Source organism: Epinephelus fuscoguttatus, linkage group LG19, assembly GCF_011397635.1.
Source record: "Epinephelus fuscoguttatus linkage group LG19, E.fuscoguttatus.final_Chr_v1".
In the NCBI taxonomy this organism is placed as follows: domain Eukaryota; kingdom Metazoa; phylum Chordata; class Actinopteri; order Perciformes; family Serranidae; genus Epinephelus; species Epinephelus fuscoguttatus.
This window is the reverse complement of record NC_064770.1, coordinates 29,138,315-29,156,356: the sequence shown is the minus strand read 5'-3', so window position 1 is coordinate 29,156,356 and position 18,042 is coordinate 29,138,315. Positions and strand designations below refer to the sequence as shown.

Here is an 18,042-nt window from a genome sequence, read left to right as displayed (position 1 = left end):
AGTATTAAATTATAACAACTTAAAATAGTGTTTGACCAAGGTGTTGAAGTTATGCAGTCTGCCAGCTGCTGCCTCAGTCACCAGTCTGTGATCATGTTCACTCCTCGAGGGTCTTGGTTTAAGTAGACGTACACAAAGATTTAAGGTACTATGCAACACAAGCATCTAATGTGATGATGGTTTTCAGAGGGAGTGTGTTTCAGGATGTCATGATGGAGACATTGATACAACAGCAGGGAAGGTACCAGAGGGCCATGATCATGAGTCATGAGTAATGTGACATGACACACTTCAACCTGTCAGATTCACCCCTTTAGATTTAGTGATATAACCACCAAGGGGTTACGTGTTGCCCAGCAGATGTAGTTTTTTTCTTGTCTTAATTCACAGTACTTGTCTTCACATTGATGCATCCAAGCACTTTTTCTTACTGTTGTACTGTAAATAGGAAAAATTCTAAGTGTTTCTTCTATGTCATATTAATAATACTGTCTGTGAAGGCCTTTACTCGCCTTTTTCTGTATAACTTATCAGCATGATTTTCAGCTGAAAATAAAATGAATGCTAAATATGCACAAAGGAGTCAATGTGCTTATTGATTACCAAAGAAACTGGTACTAAGGATATTTTAACAGGGTTCCCTGAGATCCTTGAAGAGTCTACAGAGGCGTTGAATCTAAAAAAAAAAAAAAAGGCCTTAATTGGTGTTAAAATCTTTTAAATCAATCTTTAAAAAGTCTTTAAAAAAGATATGATAAGTGGGATTTCGTATTAGGCAATGCATACAAGCATACGGCTCTGTGTATTTTATTTTATTTTATTTTATGCAAAGAAAACAGGTTCTGGTCTACCCTTGTTTCTGCCACGAGACAAAAAAACCCAAAAATATTTATGTTTGTTCTTTTTCTTTTTTACTTCAATTTTAGTTATTGTAAAATTTGTCTTAATTTCATTCTAAGTGGCATTTGAAAAATCTGAAAGTCTTAAATATAACTTACCTTAGGCTTTAGGAACCCTTCTAAACTTCAACATGTCAAATCCATTTTGCTGTATAAATTTAACATTTCCCAAGTGAAATAAATAACTTAATGACAATTAACTTCTATGTATTTTGTCGTCAAAATAAAACAAAAAAGGAAATGATTAAGTTTTATAACAGTCACATGTTTTCAAGTCATAAAGTTCCTTAAATCACTTAAAACATCCTGGCTACACTTAATTGACAAGTGTACAAAAATAACACCTGCAATTCATATCAAATATACATGTTTGAATTAAATAATAATAATTAAAATTTGCACAAGGCCCAAGACTATCATAATTTAATAATAAAACTCCATGAATGCAGCAGAAAACTGGTTTAATTGGTACTTAGACATTATAAAGAAAATCTTTATTAAATATCCATTGTTATCTATTAACTCGGCACCTCTTATAAGTCCTCTACTTTATTTACCTCATGCGGAACAAAGTGCACTGGCAGTTCACGGGGAACTATTTCCGGTCGGACCAAATAAGCGGAAGTTGTGTACCTCGTTTGCGGAGGTCAAGTTGAATTGATTCTGCAAACCAGGGGAAATTCAGGTAATTTTAAATGAGATATTTGCAGAGTAAAAACATTGTCGATAGTTCGGCATTAGTTAATCAAAATATATGAGTCGGTGTAAGTACGAAACTATTTTATAGCGGTTTTAGCATGTAACGCTAGCTAACAGACTCAGGTTAAGTTAGCCTTGTCATATCAGGGCTGTAATAACTATTGATCTCCACTGAGGGTCCATGCTGACAGGTTGACATAGTTTCTGCTGCTACGTTCAGATGTAACGTTATAGCTTCATGACTCACTTTAATCTCTTGCAGGACAAACGCTGACCGCTGTGTATCAGTGAGTTGTTGTACAGAAGCTGCTGCCCATCACGCAGTCATGGTGAAGAAGAAGCCGCTTCGCCCCATTGCAGAAATGGCTCGGAAGATCCGGGCGTACCGGGAGCTGAAGTCCCGGCCCCGGGAGTCCCAGAAGTACGCCCTGGACTATGACACGATGAAGCGGCCTCTCACTGGGAAGATGCTGCCTGTGATGGCCTGGCAGGATGTCCGCAGGGAGAGTCGCCTCTTCTCCCTGCTGGCAGGCATGAGGATGTTCGGAGTGGGGCGTCTCTTTACCCGCAAGTCCTGGCTGGAGGACCACAAGGAGCCCAGCTACTGGCAGATCACCAAGATCAAGGTGGACTACACATCTGAGGTGAGGGCCACATCCATGCACTCAGTGTCGAGTCTGCATGTTGTCATTATTAGTGTTCAACTGAATGAAAAGTCACTTGGGTTTGGCATGGGGTCTGCTAAGACACCTTCAAGCAAATGACGTCTGATTCTTTGGTTTCCTAGAACATGGATCATGGCAAAGCATGGGGGGTCCTCACCTACAAAGGTAAGATTGCAGTTTATTTGATTTGAAACCAGGGTCTACATTTATCTCACATTTATCTGTTACTGTAACTACTATGACAGACACTGTCATGTCATTTAACCCTTTGAACATGAGCAAATTGGCATGATTTCTTTCACAAACATGGGAAGAAGGCAATGAGCAACGAAAGAAGAAATGACCCAAAAAATTAGCAAGAAATTATTAAAAATAGAAAATTAAAAAAAGAAAGAAAGTTAAAAACAAACAAGGACATGACCTAGAACGGGTGCTTAAAAACTGTAATAACTGTGTAAGATAATTTTAAAATGTTGTAGTAATAATAATAATAATAATAATATTATAAATATAGTTTTTCCCTAGCTTAAATAAATAATACATATATTGAAATAATGAGTATGTGATGATAAGAGAGTAATGAAAAAAAGTAAATTAATACTGGAAGGAGGGCTTGAATTTGTTTAGAATTATATATATATTTTTTTTATCAGTTGTTTTTTTTTATAAAACAAGGTATTTTTATTGATGATTCAATAAAGATGCACAGAGCATCAATTCGATGAATTGTGATGTAAGTTTATTAAAATGTGGACTACAAAGCAGTTGCTGCTTCAGATTTATTCATGACTGATTGCTGAACAGTGACAGTTCTAGTTTGACTTTCAGTAATTGTACCATCCAGTTTTATGGACATCAGCTGGACCACTCCATGTGTGAATTTCTGCCTTTACTGAGATGTTTTTAATTGTTTAATAATAAAGCATAATAGTAAACAACAAGTGCTAATTATTCTACAAACAAATTGCTTGAAGTAACTTTATTTAATTTTGTCTTTTGGCAGGAAAAAAGGAGAGCGAGGTCAAAGAGGTGGACAAGGTGATGTACCACGACTGGCGCCTGATTCCCAAACACTTAGAGCAGCAGTTTAAGGAATTTGAGCCACTCCCTGAGCCGCCTGTGCGCCATGTCCCCTACCCTCCCCTACTCCGTGCCATGCTGCTGGCCCAGCACAAGAAAGCAGTAGGCAGCATTGCAGTTGAGGAGCCGACCTTACCTTTACAGAGGGACGTCGTGCTTAACAAAGACTATTTCCGCAAGCAGGAACAAGAGAGACAGAGGACAGAGGGGACAGCGGTGTGATACTTGTGGTTCTGAAGATGGAACTCTTGGACATTTTGAAGCAAATCAGGGCTGACAGAAGTCATAACTTCATGGACACAAATGAGTTCTCTGTTATTGTCATCTGACACAAGCCTCTCTGTATGTAATATGTATCTGTGTAGTGTGGTAAATATTAAATTTAAGATAAAATGTAGCTGTTTTTGATGCTTTTGTGCCTGCGTTATAGATCACCTTGCCTGCGTTATAGATCTCTTCATAGGTAATTATAGCCTTATAGCCCTGAGAATGAAAACTAAACACTCAATGGAGATATGATTGGGGTCTACGTGTAAAGAGCATTCATCACGACTGGAAAATTTAGACTTCTGAGTGCTCTCATATCTGACTTGGCACTTAATATGCAGGTTCCTGAAAACCAAACATATATGGACACTACACATCATTTGATGTAATTAAACCCAAGTTTAATGGTGTTGTATTGTCAGTGCTTAGTATCCAAATCCTCACCCTGTAATCATGCAGAAGTGCAATCACTTGGCACGAAAAAATTATATCTTTTTTGTCAAGCCTTATAATTAATAGATTGTGACATCCAAAATATAATTAAAAGGTCATACTTTAGTATGAAATCCAAAACATCACAAAAAGACATAGTATAGTATGACATCCAAAATGTCAAAAAAAAGTCATAGTATAGTGTGACATCTAAAATACCACAAAAAAAGTCATACTTTAGTATGAAATCCAAACATCATAGAAAAAGACATGGTATAGTATGACATCCAAAATGTCTTAAAAAAGTCATAGTATAGTGTGACATCCAAAATATCATAAAAAAAGGTCATAGTATAGTATGACATCCAAAATATCTTAAAACATTCACAGTATAGTATGACATCCAGAACATCATAAAAAAGACATAGTATAGTATGACATATGAAATATCATTTCAATCAGGAGAGACTAATTTTTATAGTAAAACCATGTTTATTAACATGTGCACATCAGAATGCAAAATGTGGAAAATCTTTGGTGATCAGACCCGATGGAAATGATATTATATTAGGAGGGTGATGAATCCATAGTTGAATACGTAACCCCCCCGAGGTCTTGACGCTGGTAGTGGTGGTAGAGGTGGTGAAGATGAGATGAAAAGAAGAGGGAGAAGTGCTGATGATCTGGATGAGATGAGGAATGAGCCTTTGTTTAGCTTGTGCTGGATTCTGGATAAAAAGAAAAAGTATAGCATGACATCCAAAATATCATTAAAAGTCATAGTATAATATGACATCCAAAATATAAAAAAGTCATAGTATAGTATGACATCCAAAATATAAAAATGTCATAGTATAGTATGACAACCAAAATATCATAAAAATGTCATAGTATAGTATGTTTGCTATCAGTGTGAAAACATTTTCTCTCTCAAAAAATTTTTGTTTCTCTCAAAACATTTTTCTTCTCTCTCTCAAAACCTAAGTCTTTGCTCTCGTGTCAGGATTTTGCTCTCACTGTGAAAATGATGTCATGGGCGGGGCCACATTCCTATTGGCCAATCTCAATCGAATTGACAGCTAGGTGAGGATCGTCTTGGGGTGCTTTGTGTGTGTCGTGCTCCGGTTTCTGTACCCAAACTTGGGACTCATAAGGTAGGCATGGATGCTGCAATGTTTGTGTAGGCTACTGTTAAAGTGTATTATGGTATCACAGCTGCCGTGACTCTTTGCTTTACAGCGGCGTTGGCCGTTCCTGTTGTGTGCAGCTTCGGAGGGAATTTTGAAAAGCGTGGTGTCTGCTCTTCCTCACTGCGAGACGGTGACTGGGTTTCAGCTGTGCGTTAAGCTCCCTTCGCTCCGGTACGCTCGCTCTGTTTTTTTTATTTCTACTTTTGCTAGTTCTGTTAACTTTATGTTAACAGGCTGTCCTGCTCTCTGTCCTGCTGTAGCCAAGTCCACAACTTGTGGCTTTTTCTCCTCCTCTGCGCACTGTGTGGGGCTGCACTCCGTAGCCCGGTGACGTGGGCCGTCAGCTGGGCATGCGGCATCAGGGTGAAAACTTTTTCTCTATATTTTTTTTTCTCTCAAACATTTTATTTTCCCTCTCATATCATTTATTTTCTCGCATGTAATAAAGACACAAATATAGCCCATAGTAGTGGTGGTAGAGGTGGTGAAGATGAGATGAGAAGCAGATGAAGAAGTCCGCCCAAAATATCATAAAAAAAGTCACAGTATAGTATGACATACAAAATATCATAAAAATGTCATAGTATAGTCTGACTCCCAAAGTATCATTAAAAAAAGTCATAGTATAGTATGAGATCCAAAATCTCATAAAAAAAAGTCATAGAATAGTTTGTCATCCAAAATATCATTAAAAAGACATAGTATAGTATGACATCCGAAATATCATTAAAAAAGTCATAGTATAGTATGACATCCAAAATATCATAAAAAAGTCATAGTATAGTATGACATCCAAAATAAAATAAAAAAGTCATAGTATAGTATGACATCCAAAATATCATAAAAAAGTCATAGTATAGCATGACATCCAAAATATCATTAAAAATTCATAGTATTGTATGACATCCGAAATATCATAAAAAAAAGTTATAGTATAGTATGACATCCAAAATATCATAAGAAAAGTCATAGTATAATATTACATCTAAAATATGATTTAAAAAAGTCATAGTATAGTATGACATCCAAAATATCATAAAAAAGTCATAGTATAGTATGACATCCAAAATATCATAAGAAAAGTCATAGTATAATATTACATCTAAAATATGATTTAAAAAAGTCATAGTATAGTATGACATCCAAAATATCATAAAAAAGTCATAGTATAGTATGACATCCAAAATATCATAAGAAAAGTCATAGTATAATATTACATCTAAAATATGATTAAAAAAAGTCATAGTATAATATGACATCCAAAATATCATAAAAAAGTCATAGTATAGCATGACATCCAAAACATCATTTTTATTTCCTTTTTTTTTTAAACACTAATTTTTTTTTTCTCTCGGCAGAAATTGACCTCCATACATTGCCATACTGATTTGCCCCTCGCGAGCCTCAGGACACCACGTGCCCGCGTTTTGTGAAGTATTCCCAAGGCAAAGTGCGTGCGTGCGTGCGTGCGTGCGTAAGTCCTCCTCATTCCTTCCTTGTTCCAGTGTGTTCCGTGTTCCGTCCTCCGGCCACAATGATCTGCCTGTTTCTGGCCATATTTTCTTACTACTTCCAGTCAGGTTGGTGTTTTATCTGTTTATACGTCACGTGTCATTCATTAACATCCAATTTGACTTTCACAGCGGATAATGTGCTCACTATTTCCACCATGTGTGAGCAGGAGATGCTAACTCACCGGGACAGACGCCTGGGCTCGGCTCGGCTCGGCTCGGCTAGCTACAAGAAGGAGCAGAGTTAACTGGTGAAACTATGGTGTCATCAAGCCTTCGGTTACTTTCATACAGCTTTGGTAACTAATTTGATTGAGTGTAGAGTTTGAAGTGTGACTATTAACGGTGTGGTTGAACTACAGCAGGCTAGTTTACTAATCTGCAGCAGCCACTGTGTCTTACTCCCAGCAGCGTTAGTCCATGTGTCCTCCTCACTGTAAAAAGTTGATTCATCATCCTATTAATAGCTCCTGTGTGTAATTGCGCTGCCATTGGTGGCGCTTGGATTCATGTGGAGCCTGTGAGAGCCAACAGGCTGCTGCAGGGGGAGCAATGAGGCCGAGGAAAAGATCACACCAAGATCTACATGAACTTGGAGATTTGGTGGTTAAACATGCACGGATTGGAGAATCTGGTGAGACACAGGCATAAATAACGGAGACTGAGTCTGCTGTGGTTAAGAGGTTTTTTTTTGCAGAACCTGTTGTCAAAGTGCAGGGTTCAGGCATGTTCCCTGTTTGTGTGTCTGAGGTTATACAAGCAGGGTGAGGAGGCCTAATAGTGATACTTGTGAACCCAACAGTGGCTCTTTAAACTAACAAATAACAGCATTTGTGGGGACGCATGTAGGTTTGTTAAATTCAAACCTGTGTGGGCACTGCTGCATGGAAGGGTTTTTATGTGTGTATCCTGTCTGCAAGCAAAATTAACTGTGTGTGACACTAGGCATTTCTCAATCTGCGTTCTTGCCTGTACTTGTGTTCTTGTGGACTTCTGAAACATAATCAGTCACAGCCCAAGTACTGTTCCAATTCAGAGTTCACATCCAGCCAAGTACAGTCCAAATGCCCGGATATGAACTTGCTCTGCCCGTTCCATCGGGGATGCATCGGGAGGTGACTTGTGTAGACATTTCTCATAGACCAGCGGCAATGGCAGCCGTCCTTGGGAGTTTGTACTCCCGAATCGAACTTGCCAAGTCCAAACTCCCAAGTGCGCAAGTCCGAACTTGGCATACTTGGTATTGAGAAATGCCTACTGACTGTCTGCAAACAAGAATTAGACCAGTGCTTCGCAAACTTTTGTGTCAGGAACCACTAAATTAATTCAAATTTGGTCATGGACCCTCTTTTTTTGTTTTATTTTTAGAACTTAATTTTTATTTAGTTTTCATCAGCAACAATAAAGTGCATACATTTCATTTTTTTCCCAGCTGTATAACACAGCTATACACATCAGAAATTACCTGAGCATAAAAAAAACCCAGCACAGACATCAACGCCGACATCTTGACCCATTGATTAGAAAAAGCAAATTTTTAATAGAAAGAAAAATACAATTTTAAAAAAGGAATGAAAAGTAATACTAATAATTGTCCACTCCACATTATAGTCACACAAATAAAGTACATCTGATGGCTATACACTTCAAGGCGGCTTTAAGTAATATATGTAAGAGTAGTTTCTTATCCCTCACTTTCTGACTTGCAGGAATAACACCTAGTAATACTACTGTAGGATCTTGTGAAATATCTTGTTGAAAAACCTCGTTAAGGGCATCAAATATATGGATGTGATTGGCAGTGCATGTTCCGCAGTTTCTCCAACATGAGCTGGGATGTGTTCGGCCCATTTTAGCCTCCTGTCTCCATGGACCCTCATTTGATAAGATTTTGCTTCAGGGACCTCCTGAAAATTGTCCTGAAAAGATTCTGGTCGTTAGACATGATTAAGACCAGACTTCTATAGTTGTCACATACAGTTGAGGAGATAACTGTGGAGGACGTGAAACCTGTGATCAGAATAGTCACTCTTCGAGTGATCGTCATTATCGAACGTGTGTCCTTGCTTCCCTCACTCACTTCTTCGCTCCTCCCAGCGAGGATGTGTGAAAGAGATGTGAGGAAGAGACCATCCATCCATTTTCTAACCACTTAACCTCTTGAGGGTCGCGGGGGGGCTGGAGCCTATCCCAGCTGACATTGGGTGAGAGGCAGGGTACACCCTGGACAGGTCACCAGACTATCGCAGGGCTGACACATAGAGACAGACATTCACGCTCACATTTACACCTATGGACAATTTAGAGTCATCAATTAACCTATCCCTAATCTGGATGTCTTTGGACTGTGGGAGGAAGCTGGAGTACCCAAAGAGAACCCATGCTGACACGGGGAGAACATGCAAACTCCGCACAGAAGGGCTCCCCCACCTCGGATTGAATCGGGAACCCTCTTGCTGTGAGGCGACAGTGCTAACCTCATATATATATATATATACTGTGCGTTCCAATACCCATATTACCACACTATATTGTATACCAGAAAAAGTTTTGGTATGTCACAATACATGTATATGTATATGCGAAATACAGTATGCCAAAAATACCAGGATGTTCTACTACATCGGGTCTGATTTTGCAGTATGTAAGCCAGCAGAAATGCAGATGTAATTTCACTGTTGCAAATATAACGTTAGAATCTACAATCTGTGCAGTTATAACTTTAAAGTTAAACTACACACATTGCAAAGTAATAGAGCTCTCCGGGCTGATCTCCATCTCTGGCGAACTTGGTAAGTGGTGTTTGTTTATCTTCAAGGTAACAGATATAAAAGCAAGACGGGCAAAGTTCAGTGATGATAAGAGAAAGTAGTATGTCCCGATTGTGTACATACTGCATGCAACAGTACATAGTTTTTAAGGGCAGCTGCAGTACCTACTAAAAGTAAAAAGAAAAGGTATGTGATTTAGAGTGCACCCACAGTGACTGGAAGATCCTCCATGGTGGTGGAGGAGGAATGATTTCTGAGTCAAAAGAGGAAAGAGGAGGCAAGGAAGTATAAGTTAGCATAATGACAATCACACTGACTCACATTTGGCTCAATTCTATAGTGAATTAAATAGTGAAAATAAACACATTTTTCTGGGGACCCCCTGGAACTCCCTCAAAGACCCCTGATTGAGAGCTACTGGATTAAACACTTACAAATGTACTCTGCAAAAGTGAACACAGCTGTCACACTAGTTGTCATCAACCATGCACAAATCAGTTGTGTCAGCGTTTTTCTTTGCCACTATCTCTTAAATGAAAGATGCTGCTTTCTCCAGACAAGGTGCACGCAGGCTGCTCTAGGTCATGTGTGGTGACAGTTGTTGTGTACTTTAAACACTTAATCTTTGGTGTATTATCGCTTTTCCCTAGGCTGGACCGGTGTGAATGAGCGCACCTTCATTGCCGTGAAACCAGATGGCGTGCAGCGGAGACTGGTGGGAGAAATCATCCGTCGCTTTGAGAAGAAAGGGTTCAAACTGGTGGGCCTCAAACTTATGCAGGTATTTTGGGGCATTTTATTCCTCGAGAGTCATATTTCCAAATAGATTATCAAGGCTAATATACTAAATGAATGATGTATGTTTGTTTTGTGTTTCAGGCATCTGAGGATCTTCTGAGGGAACACTACTGGGAGCTGAGGAGTAAGCCTTTCTTCAAGGGACTGATGAGCTACATGAGCTCTGGACCAATCGTAGCGATGGTGAGATTCTCCTACAAACTGTACATGTGTCCACAGGATACCAAAGGCCCTCAGAAATTCATAAGGCTTCTGGTTTGGCTAATAACTCACATAATAAGTCAGTTTACCATCAAAAGCTGCTGGTGTTTTATGGTTCTCTAGATTAAATGATTGAAGCAAAGCAGCTTATTTTGAGCCATTAGTATTTGCAAAATCAGTAGTAATTTTTAGTTTTTGTCTCATCTGTGCACATGACTGTGATATTGCTCTGTATGCTGTAGTCATGGACATTTGTGTTTTATTCAGGTGTGGGAGGGTTTGGATGTGGTCAAGACCGCACGTAAGATGTTGGGAGAGACCAACCCTGCAGACTCACTGCCTGGAACCATCCGAGGAGATTACTGTGTGGAAGTGGGCAGGTGAGATAACCTGATGATGCAGTTCTTAGTCTCTGAGGAAAATGTGATAGACTTTTTTAATGGCAGACATGTTGACTGGTTATAGTAGGAAAAGCACTGTTGTGCAGTACTGTTGTACTGTCGGTGTTACTAAAGACAGTAACAGTTGGCTGTGTTTTATTCATGTGTCGCAGAAAGACAGGAGTGTGACAGTGAGCCAGCATGCACAATACTGTCACTCATTTTATCATTTACACCTGTGTAAAGTTTGCTGTAAGTAAGGCCTATAAAATGCTATAGGCCCAGTTTGTCCTGATCAAACTGGTACAACGAACCTGACAGGATAGTGAAGGAGAGTCAGTCAAGCACAGTCTGTACACGCCCTCACACAGTCTTGGGAAGAAGCACATTAATTAAAATCAGTTGTGTGGCTTTACAATAGATGTACAGGGCCTTTTAAAAGCAAAGTTTTTTATGTAACTTAAGGTGCTTTCACTCCTGCCCTGTTTGGTTCGCTGTAATTGAATTTAAGTTCGTTTGTCCCTTAAGTGCAGCCCGTTTGGGCAGGTGTGAACACAGCAATTGCACTCGGATACGTACCAAGAGATGGTCTCGGTCTGGTTACAAACAAACGTGTTCCGACCTCGATCCGAACCAACTGCAGTCACATGACACATTGTTAGGGTTAAACATGAGCACGTTACAGTCCTGGAGGATTATTAATGTGCACCTCCTCCTGTACTGCCTTAATATGCACATTCAGCACATCCAATGCATCAAAACATTGTTTTCTAGTTGGAGCTGCGCCTCGTTTTCAAACTGTATGGTTTGACTAAAATGAACAATGACAGCAATATAGTCCACGATGAGCAGCGCTAAAATCAACCTGCGTAGTTGTCCCTCCATTGTGACATTAGAAAGTGTCACAGTTATCTCACAGTACTCTTCTTCAACGTTTGTTTACTTTCTGGATTTTTCCCGCATGGAAATTCTGACCAATCAAGAGCAGATTTCTCATGCAAGGCATTTTATCTGCTCCGCTTGTAAATGCTGCCGTGAGAACATGAAACAACTCTAGATAATTATGGAACTTTGTAACAAAAGAAGTCCTTGATTCAGACCAACGCAAGACAACTCTAGGTCTGAAAGCACCCTTAGTGTGACTTTCTTTTAGGTACCAAATTATCAGCTTTTGTTTCTCTGCTGCCCACTTAGTATTTTTTTGTTTCTGTTTACCCTTTCTTTTATTTCTATAAACACATGAAATCACTGAAACCAGAAGGTATCTGAAAACTTCCATATGAAAGTAAACACATACGGAGCATCTTTAAAGGAACACTTCACCTGCAAAATGACCATTTGTCAAACAGTTACTCACTGCGTGTTACATTTAACAGCAGCAAATTATATCAGAACATCCTTATAAAATAAGATGATGACGTTGGTATATCCCTTAATCTAGTGTCACAAACAGTTGCTATTCTGCTTCTGGTTTTATCTACAGATATGTTTCATCCCTGGATTTAAAAATGAACCAGAATGATCAAAAAGAAGCTGATGTAGTAAATGCTTAAGATTTTATTTTTTTCTGTTATGAATGCACCAGCTTTTATCCGGGGCAGATACTGGTTCTGAGGTCTGTCTGCGGCTGAATGTCCTGAACATGTTTGTGTTGTGGTTGCAGGAATGTGATCCACGGCAGCGACTCGGTGGTGAGCGCCCAGAAGGAAATCTCTCTGTGGTTTCGACAGAGCGAGCTTCAGTGCTGGGAGGACAGCAGCAGCAAATGGATCTACTGATGGTCCACATGTACTGTGTGTACTCCGTTGTTTTTTTTATATTGGTGTCATTACAAGATGGATCACATCATACCTCAGATATTTTTTTGGCTTTAGTAGTTCGCAGCCACACGGGAGAATAAGAGGTGTCATTGCTGGATATTTTTTTTCATAAAATATTTTTTTAATTTGTCTCAACTACATTTCTGAAATGACTTATAAAAAAACAAACTTGCACTAAGTGAGCAATAATTGATCAGTAACTTGCCTCTGTTACAGTTTTCATTGCAGTCTTTGTTTAGTCCAGAACGCTAACTCATGTTTACAGCTTTCAAGCAATAAGATTAGAATTTAGAGCAATAAACTGACACGAAAATAGATGCATTTAATCCACCCTAAAGCTAATTTCTATTGAAAGTACAGGAAACTTTATAAACCTTACAAGTAAACATGCATGTGCATATGAGAGTTTGCAAAAGGATGTGCATGCTCTATATTTTAAGTTACACATATCATCAACGCACAGTTAATTTGTCAGTTAAGTTTGTTTTTGGCACATGAAATTAACTCCTTTCATTATTTATGATGAAAAATCTGCTAATATATCTCCTAACGTCTGCTCGACTTGAAGCAATCTCAGTCGACTGAGGAGTCTCAGACTGATGATTTGAATCTCTGACCTTTACAGGGCAGTTCTAGATAACACTGCATGAGCTGTGTGAGAGTTTGTAAATGGTTTAGATATAGTTTTCCTGTTGTTAAACGTGCCCCCAATAACTCCAATTCACAATAAAGTAAAATAAAAGTTTTCCTAATTAAATCAGGGTAACTTAACCAACACCAACAATTATTGTTACACATGCATAATTTTCAGTTTCCTGTACCTTCAGATTCTCTAAGGGTGTAAAACACATCGTCACTTGGGACTACTTGAATGTGAAGGGCAAAAGTTTCAAAATAAAATGCTTAACAGCTTTTGAGATGCCTAAAGCTCTAATTTTGTAAACTTATCATGTCAGGCTTTGTTTCCAACTCAGAGAAACTGCACAGTAAAATATTAATCTCTCCAGGAGCTGCTTTTGTCACATTTGTGCTTTTCTAATACCCCATGATGCTGTATGAAATGTATGGGAACTGTCAAAAACAATAAATCTAATCAGGAAATGCTTTTTTAAATGGTCGGTCAGTTATTTCTGTGTTTTACAGAGTAAGACATGCACACGTCAACTGTACGTTTTTCAGCACACAAATATGTTTAATATAATCCACACAGATAGAGATCAATGCATGAATTTCCATACTGAACAAAGAGGATGGGCTTCAGTGTGTCTGGAGATTTACAATAATCCCTGTACACATAATGACAACACATCACTGTTCACCTGCTTCACAACGAACCGTCTGATCAACAGCCAGTCAGATGAGAGAAATTAGTCTCGGACTGAACCTTTGACACAGTGAGCAAAACCCCTCTGACTGTTCACACGACTCCAACATGACTCTTTGATTTACACCAGGCAGCTGCACCAGATATTTATGATTTTGGGGTGTGTTACACACAGTCATTTCCTCATCGGGGTTTTTACTTAAAATCAGGGTGGACAATGAGCCAACGTCAGGATTGGATGCGAAATATTGAAGGTAATGGCCAAAAAGGCCCAGACGTCTGTGCTGAATTTGACCTGACGACTTTGTGACCCAAACTCGTTTCCCAACAACTACAATCTTAAAGCCAAAACAACACTTCTGTATGCTCTCATTGGATTTCACTCACACACACTGTCAAAGACGGCGTCGATCTGTAAACACCTGCATCCGTTAACTCTGTTTAAACATATGGCGTACAATGGTTATGGAACGCTGATTGGCCATTGGGAAAATCAGAAATATTTCTGGTGGAAATGCAAGTCAGTGATGTCATTCACATTTCTTTACCTGCCATTCTTGTTGGTTTTTTTATGCAAGTTGGGGCTTTGCTTTAAGATGAGGTGGAGGCTTCACAGATGACAAACTAAGTGGAGGGAGAGGAGGAGGAGTAACTCTGGGGCAGATGCAGGACAATTGAGGTAAATATAGAAGGAGATACAGTGTGCTTACAGGGTGAATATAAGATCGATACAGAGGAGGGAGGTAGTTATGAGGCTGGGTTACAAGGCTCATGAAGATAGTTACAATGCCCTGGGTGGGACAGAAACAGGATGGCAGGCAGATTACTAGATCAGAGGAAGTACTTACAAGGCATTTAAGTTACAAGGTGACGGGGCAGGAGGGGATATAATAGTTACAGGGGGACGATGCACGGCTTGGAGGGTCGTTTTAGAGCCAAGGGGGAACTTTTACATGACCGGGGATAATTACAAGGTTTGGGTGGCTGGAAGCTTTCGGGGGGCAGGAGGAGATTTCTTTAAGGAGATGATTGGGTGTGGGTGTTAAAGCATATTCAGGTGTCACTCAGGTATGTAAGACACCTGCCAGACGATGATGTGGCTCCGCTCTGCTTTACACAAAGCAGGTTTTATCTGCGAAGTTCCACCGTTGTTTCCTTCCTCTGTCTCATCATCCTCTCCATCTCCTGAGAAAAACAGGTAAACACAGATTTATTGTGCTGATAATATCCTAAAGTCTATTTATTATTTTATTTTTATTTTATTTATTTCTGTATTTTGGAAGCCAACATACAGATGTTACATTTGTATAAAACATCAGGACATAATCATAGCTCTGTTTCAAATCATTTTCAAAAGCTGAAAATTTAAACTAAACATTTTTTTTAAAATATAGAATTTTAATTCAATTTTCTCAAATTAATGACTTAATATTGTTTTTTTTTATTATTGTTTTGAGATATTGAGGCATTATTTTGAAGGAAAAAAAAGATTACAACAATGATACAGTATAAATAAAGAAATAATTAATTACCTTGGGAAAATCTATTATTTGTTCTCAACTGTGACTATTTGTTTGTTTTATTTTGTAAAATATACATTTTGTAATTTATTCAGTCTATATCCTGTGTCACTTAATGGAATAGACAATAATCAATCAATCAAAAAAAAAAAAAAAAAAAATCAATTGCTGTGAATGTGATGAGTGCTCACTGCCCTCTGGTGGTCCAAGTGGAGAACTGCAGGAAGCGCAGTGTTGCAGTTCCCCACTATGACCACTGGAGGGCAGTTAATACTCATAACATTCACAACAATGATGCAGTATAAATAAGGAAATAATTACCTGCGGAAAATCTATTATTTGTTCTCAACTGTGACTATTTATTTGTTTTATTTTGCAAAATATACATTATTTAATTTATTCAGTTTATATCCTGTGTACCTTAATGGACTTTTTAAAATGGACAATAATCAATCGATTGCTGTGAATGTGATGAGTGTTCACTGCCCTCTAGTGGTCAAAGCAGAGAACTGCACAAAGTGCAGTGTTGCAGTTCCTCGCTATGACCACTGGAGGGCAGTGAACAATCATCACATTCACAACAATGATGCAGTATAAATAAGGCAATAATTAATTGTTGGAAATCTATTCCTTCTCAATTGTGACTATTCATTTATTTTGTTTTGCAAAATATATATATTTTTAATTTATTCAGTTTATTGTCTATTTTGAAAAATCCAGTAAGGGACACAGGAGAAAAAAAACCAACAACAATCAATTGCTGTGAATGTGACGAGTGTTCACTGCCCTCTGGTGGTCAAAGTGAGAACTGCACAAAATGCAGGGTTGCAGTTCCGCACTATGACCACTGATAACATTCACAACAATGATGCATTTAAAATAAGGAAATAATTAATTACCTGTGGAAAATCTATTATTTGTCTCATGTTTGCCCATTCATTTGTTTTATTTTGCAAAATATACATTTTTTATTCATTCAGTTTATTGTCCCTTTATTGACTTTTCAAAATAGACAATAATCAATCGCTTGCTGTGAATGTGATGAATGCTCACTGCCCTCTAGTGGTCAAAGTGGAGAACTACATAAAGCGCGGTGTTGCAGTTCCTCACTTTGACCACTGGAGGGCAATGAACACTCATAACATTCACAACAATGATGCATTTAAAATAAGGAAATAATTAATTACCTGTGGAAAATCTATTATTTGTCTCATGTTTGCCCATTCATTTGTTTTATTTTGCAAAATATACATTTTTTATTCATTCAGTTTATAACCTGTGTCCCTTTATTGACTTTTCAAAATAGACAATAATCAATCAATTGCTGTGAATGTGATGAGTGTTCACTGCCCTCCTGTGGTCAAAGTGGAGAACTGCATAAAATGCAGTGTTGCAGTTCCTCGCTATGAACACTGGAGGGCAATGAACAATCATCACATTCACAACAATGATGCAGTATAAATAAGGAAATAATAAATTGTTGGAAATCTATTACTTGTTTTCTATTGTGACTATTCATTTGTTTGATTTTGCAAAATATACATATTTTAATTTATTCAGTTTATGAACAGACAGGCTCACCGGGTACAGAGACGAAGAACTTGACAGCATCGCGGTGTCCATGGAAACAGAGCTGGGCTTGTGCCATGGAGCAGTAGGGGATGAAGCTGCCAGTGCTCTTCTCAGAGCCGTCATCACCGTACACATGGATCACTCCGCCAGACGATGTAGGAGACACCTTATTGGCTGAATAATGAGAACACAGGAGTGAGAAACGAACCAACAAGGAATGTTTACAAGCTAATCATATGTGGCAACATGACACAGGCAAAAAAACAAACAAAAAAATACCCACAATATCCACATATTCCCACAGATAAACTGAAAATGAGAAATGACCTTAGAATATATATACAGAACACATCCCTTACATGCAATGAATCTGGTACGCACAAACACATCTTTACGTCATTGATGCAGTAAAGCACAATGACAAATAACATGCAAGTAGAAGCACTGCTCTGATACAGTAAAAGGTAAAATCATGGCACACAGAATTCTTTTGGTGACCTTCAGCTAAATGCTCACAGATAAAAGAGGACTAACTGAGTGTCTAATATTCAATGAGGTTCACATCCCAAATGATAAAGGTAGCTCTGCAGACAAACACAACATTGCTTGAGAGGACATGAAGGTTTGACTGGGTGAAATGGGCAAGAAAAGGTAGATCACAACAGCAGGAGGGAGGGAGCGCTCCCACTTACCCCTCAAACCAAGGAGTTGTCCCCGGTGAAGGACCACCGCTACAGGAGGCGGAGGAGGAGGAGGAGGAGGAGGAGGAGAGGGGAGGAGAGCAGAGGAGAAAGAGGACAGTAACAGTAACAGTTATGACCAAGACTGTCTGTGAAAGACAGGAAACCACTGAGGTGAGGCAGGAAAACAGAAGGTGGAAAGAAAGACAAGGGAGCTGATGGGAGAAGAGGGA

General features: G+C 38.7%; 3 protein-coding genes across 5 annotated transcripts in view; 2 read left to right on the top strand and 1 right to left on the bottom strand.

The window, feature by feature from the left end:
- The first annotated feature begins 1,491 nt into the window (after positions 1–1,491).
- On the top strand, positions 1,492–3,740 carry mrps34 (mitochondrial ribosomal protein S34). The gene is made up of 4 exons (XM_049561149.1): positions 1,492–1,584; positions 1,861–2,242; positions 2,386–2,428; positions 3,267–3,740. The coding sequence occupies exons 2-4, from the start codon at positions 1,925–1,927 to the stop codon at positions 3,563–3,565; spliced, it is 660 nt and encodes a 219-aa protein (XP_049417106.1). The 5' UTR covers positions 1,492–1,584; positions 1,861–1,924; the 3' UTR covers positions 3,566–3,740.
- A 1,368-nt stretch (positions 3,741–5,108) lies between these two features.
- On the top strand, positions 5,109–13,826 carry nme3 (NME/NM23 nucleoside diphosphate kinase 3). 3 transcript variants are annotated; one of them, XM_049560497.1, is made up of 9 exons: positions 5,109–5,196; positions 5,282–5,403; positions 5,493–5,595; positions 6,591–6,812; positions 6,914–7,042; positions 10,165–10,295; positions 10,394–10,495; positions 10,781–10,893; positions 12,557–13,826. In XM_049560497.1, the coding sequence occupies exons 5-9, from the start codon at positions 7,003–7,005 to the stop codon at positions 12,669–12,671; spliced, it is 501 nt and encodes a 166-aa protein (XP_049416454.1). In that variant the 5' UTR covers positions 5,109–5,196; positions 5,282–5,403; positions 5,493–5,595; positions 6,591–6,812; positions 6,914–7,002; the 3' UTR covers positions 12,672–13,826. The 3 variants fall into 3 exon arrangements, with proteins under 3 accessions (XP_049416454.1, XP_049416452.1, XP_049416451.1); XM_049560495.1 differs by lacking the exon at positions 6,914–7,042 and having other exon boundaries at positions 5,117–5,196; XM_049560494.1 differs by lacking the exons at positions 5,109–5,196; positions 5,282–5,403; positions 5,493–5,595; positions 6,591–6,812; positions 6,914–7,042 and adding an exon at positions 7,055–7,377.
- A 54-nt stretch (positions 13,827–13,880) lies between these two features.
- Positions 13,881–18,042, bottom strand: part of mapk8ip3 (mitogen-activated protein kinase 8 interacting protein 3) — a 39,594-nt gene continuing 35,432 nt past the window's right edge. The window contains exons 30-32 of the mRNA XM_049561633.1: positions 17,822–17,860; positions 17,131–17,303; positions 13,881–15,226 (exon numbers count right to left, since the gene is read on the bottom strand). Of these exons, the coding sequence (XP_049417590.1) occupies positions 15,098–15,226; positions 17,131–17,303; positions 17,822–17,860 (341 nt within the window). The 3' untranslated portion in view covers positions 13,881–15,097. The remainder of the gene's footprint in view (positions 15,227–17,130; positions 17,304–17,821; positions 17,861–18,042) is intronic.

Excerpts from the sequence above, each read along its gene's own strand:
- nme3 (XM_049560494.1), top strand. The coding sequence starts at position 7,296 with ATGAGGCCGAGGAAAAGATCACACCAAGATCTACATGAACTTGGAGAT. Across the intron at positions 7,378-10,164 it reads TGCACGGATTGGAGAATCTG|GCTGGACCGGTGTGAATGAG; the intron begins GTGAGACACAGG and ends GCTTTTCCCTAG. Across the intron at positions 10,296-10,393 it reads TGGGCCTCAAACTTATGCAG|GCATCTGAGGATCTTCTGAG; the intron begins GTATTTTGGGGC and ends TTTGTGTTTCAG.
- mrps34 (XM_049561149.1), top strand. The coding sequence starts at position 1,925 with ATGGTGAAGAAGAAGCCGCTTCGCCCCATTGCAGAAATGGCTCGGAAG. Across the intron at positions 2,243-2,385 it reads AGGTGGACTACACATCTGAG|AACATGGATCATGGCAAAGC; the intron begins GTGAGGGCCACA and ends TTGGTTTCCTAG. Across the intron at positions 2,429-3,266 it reads GGGGGTCCTCACCTACAAAG|GAAAAAAGGAGAGCGAGGTC; the intron begins GTAAGATTGCAG and ends GTCTTTTGGCAG.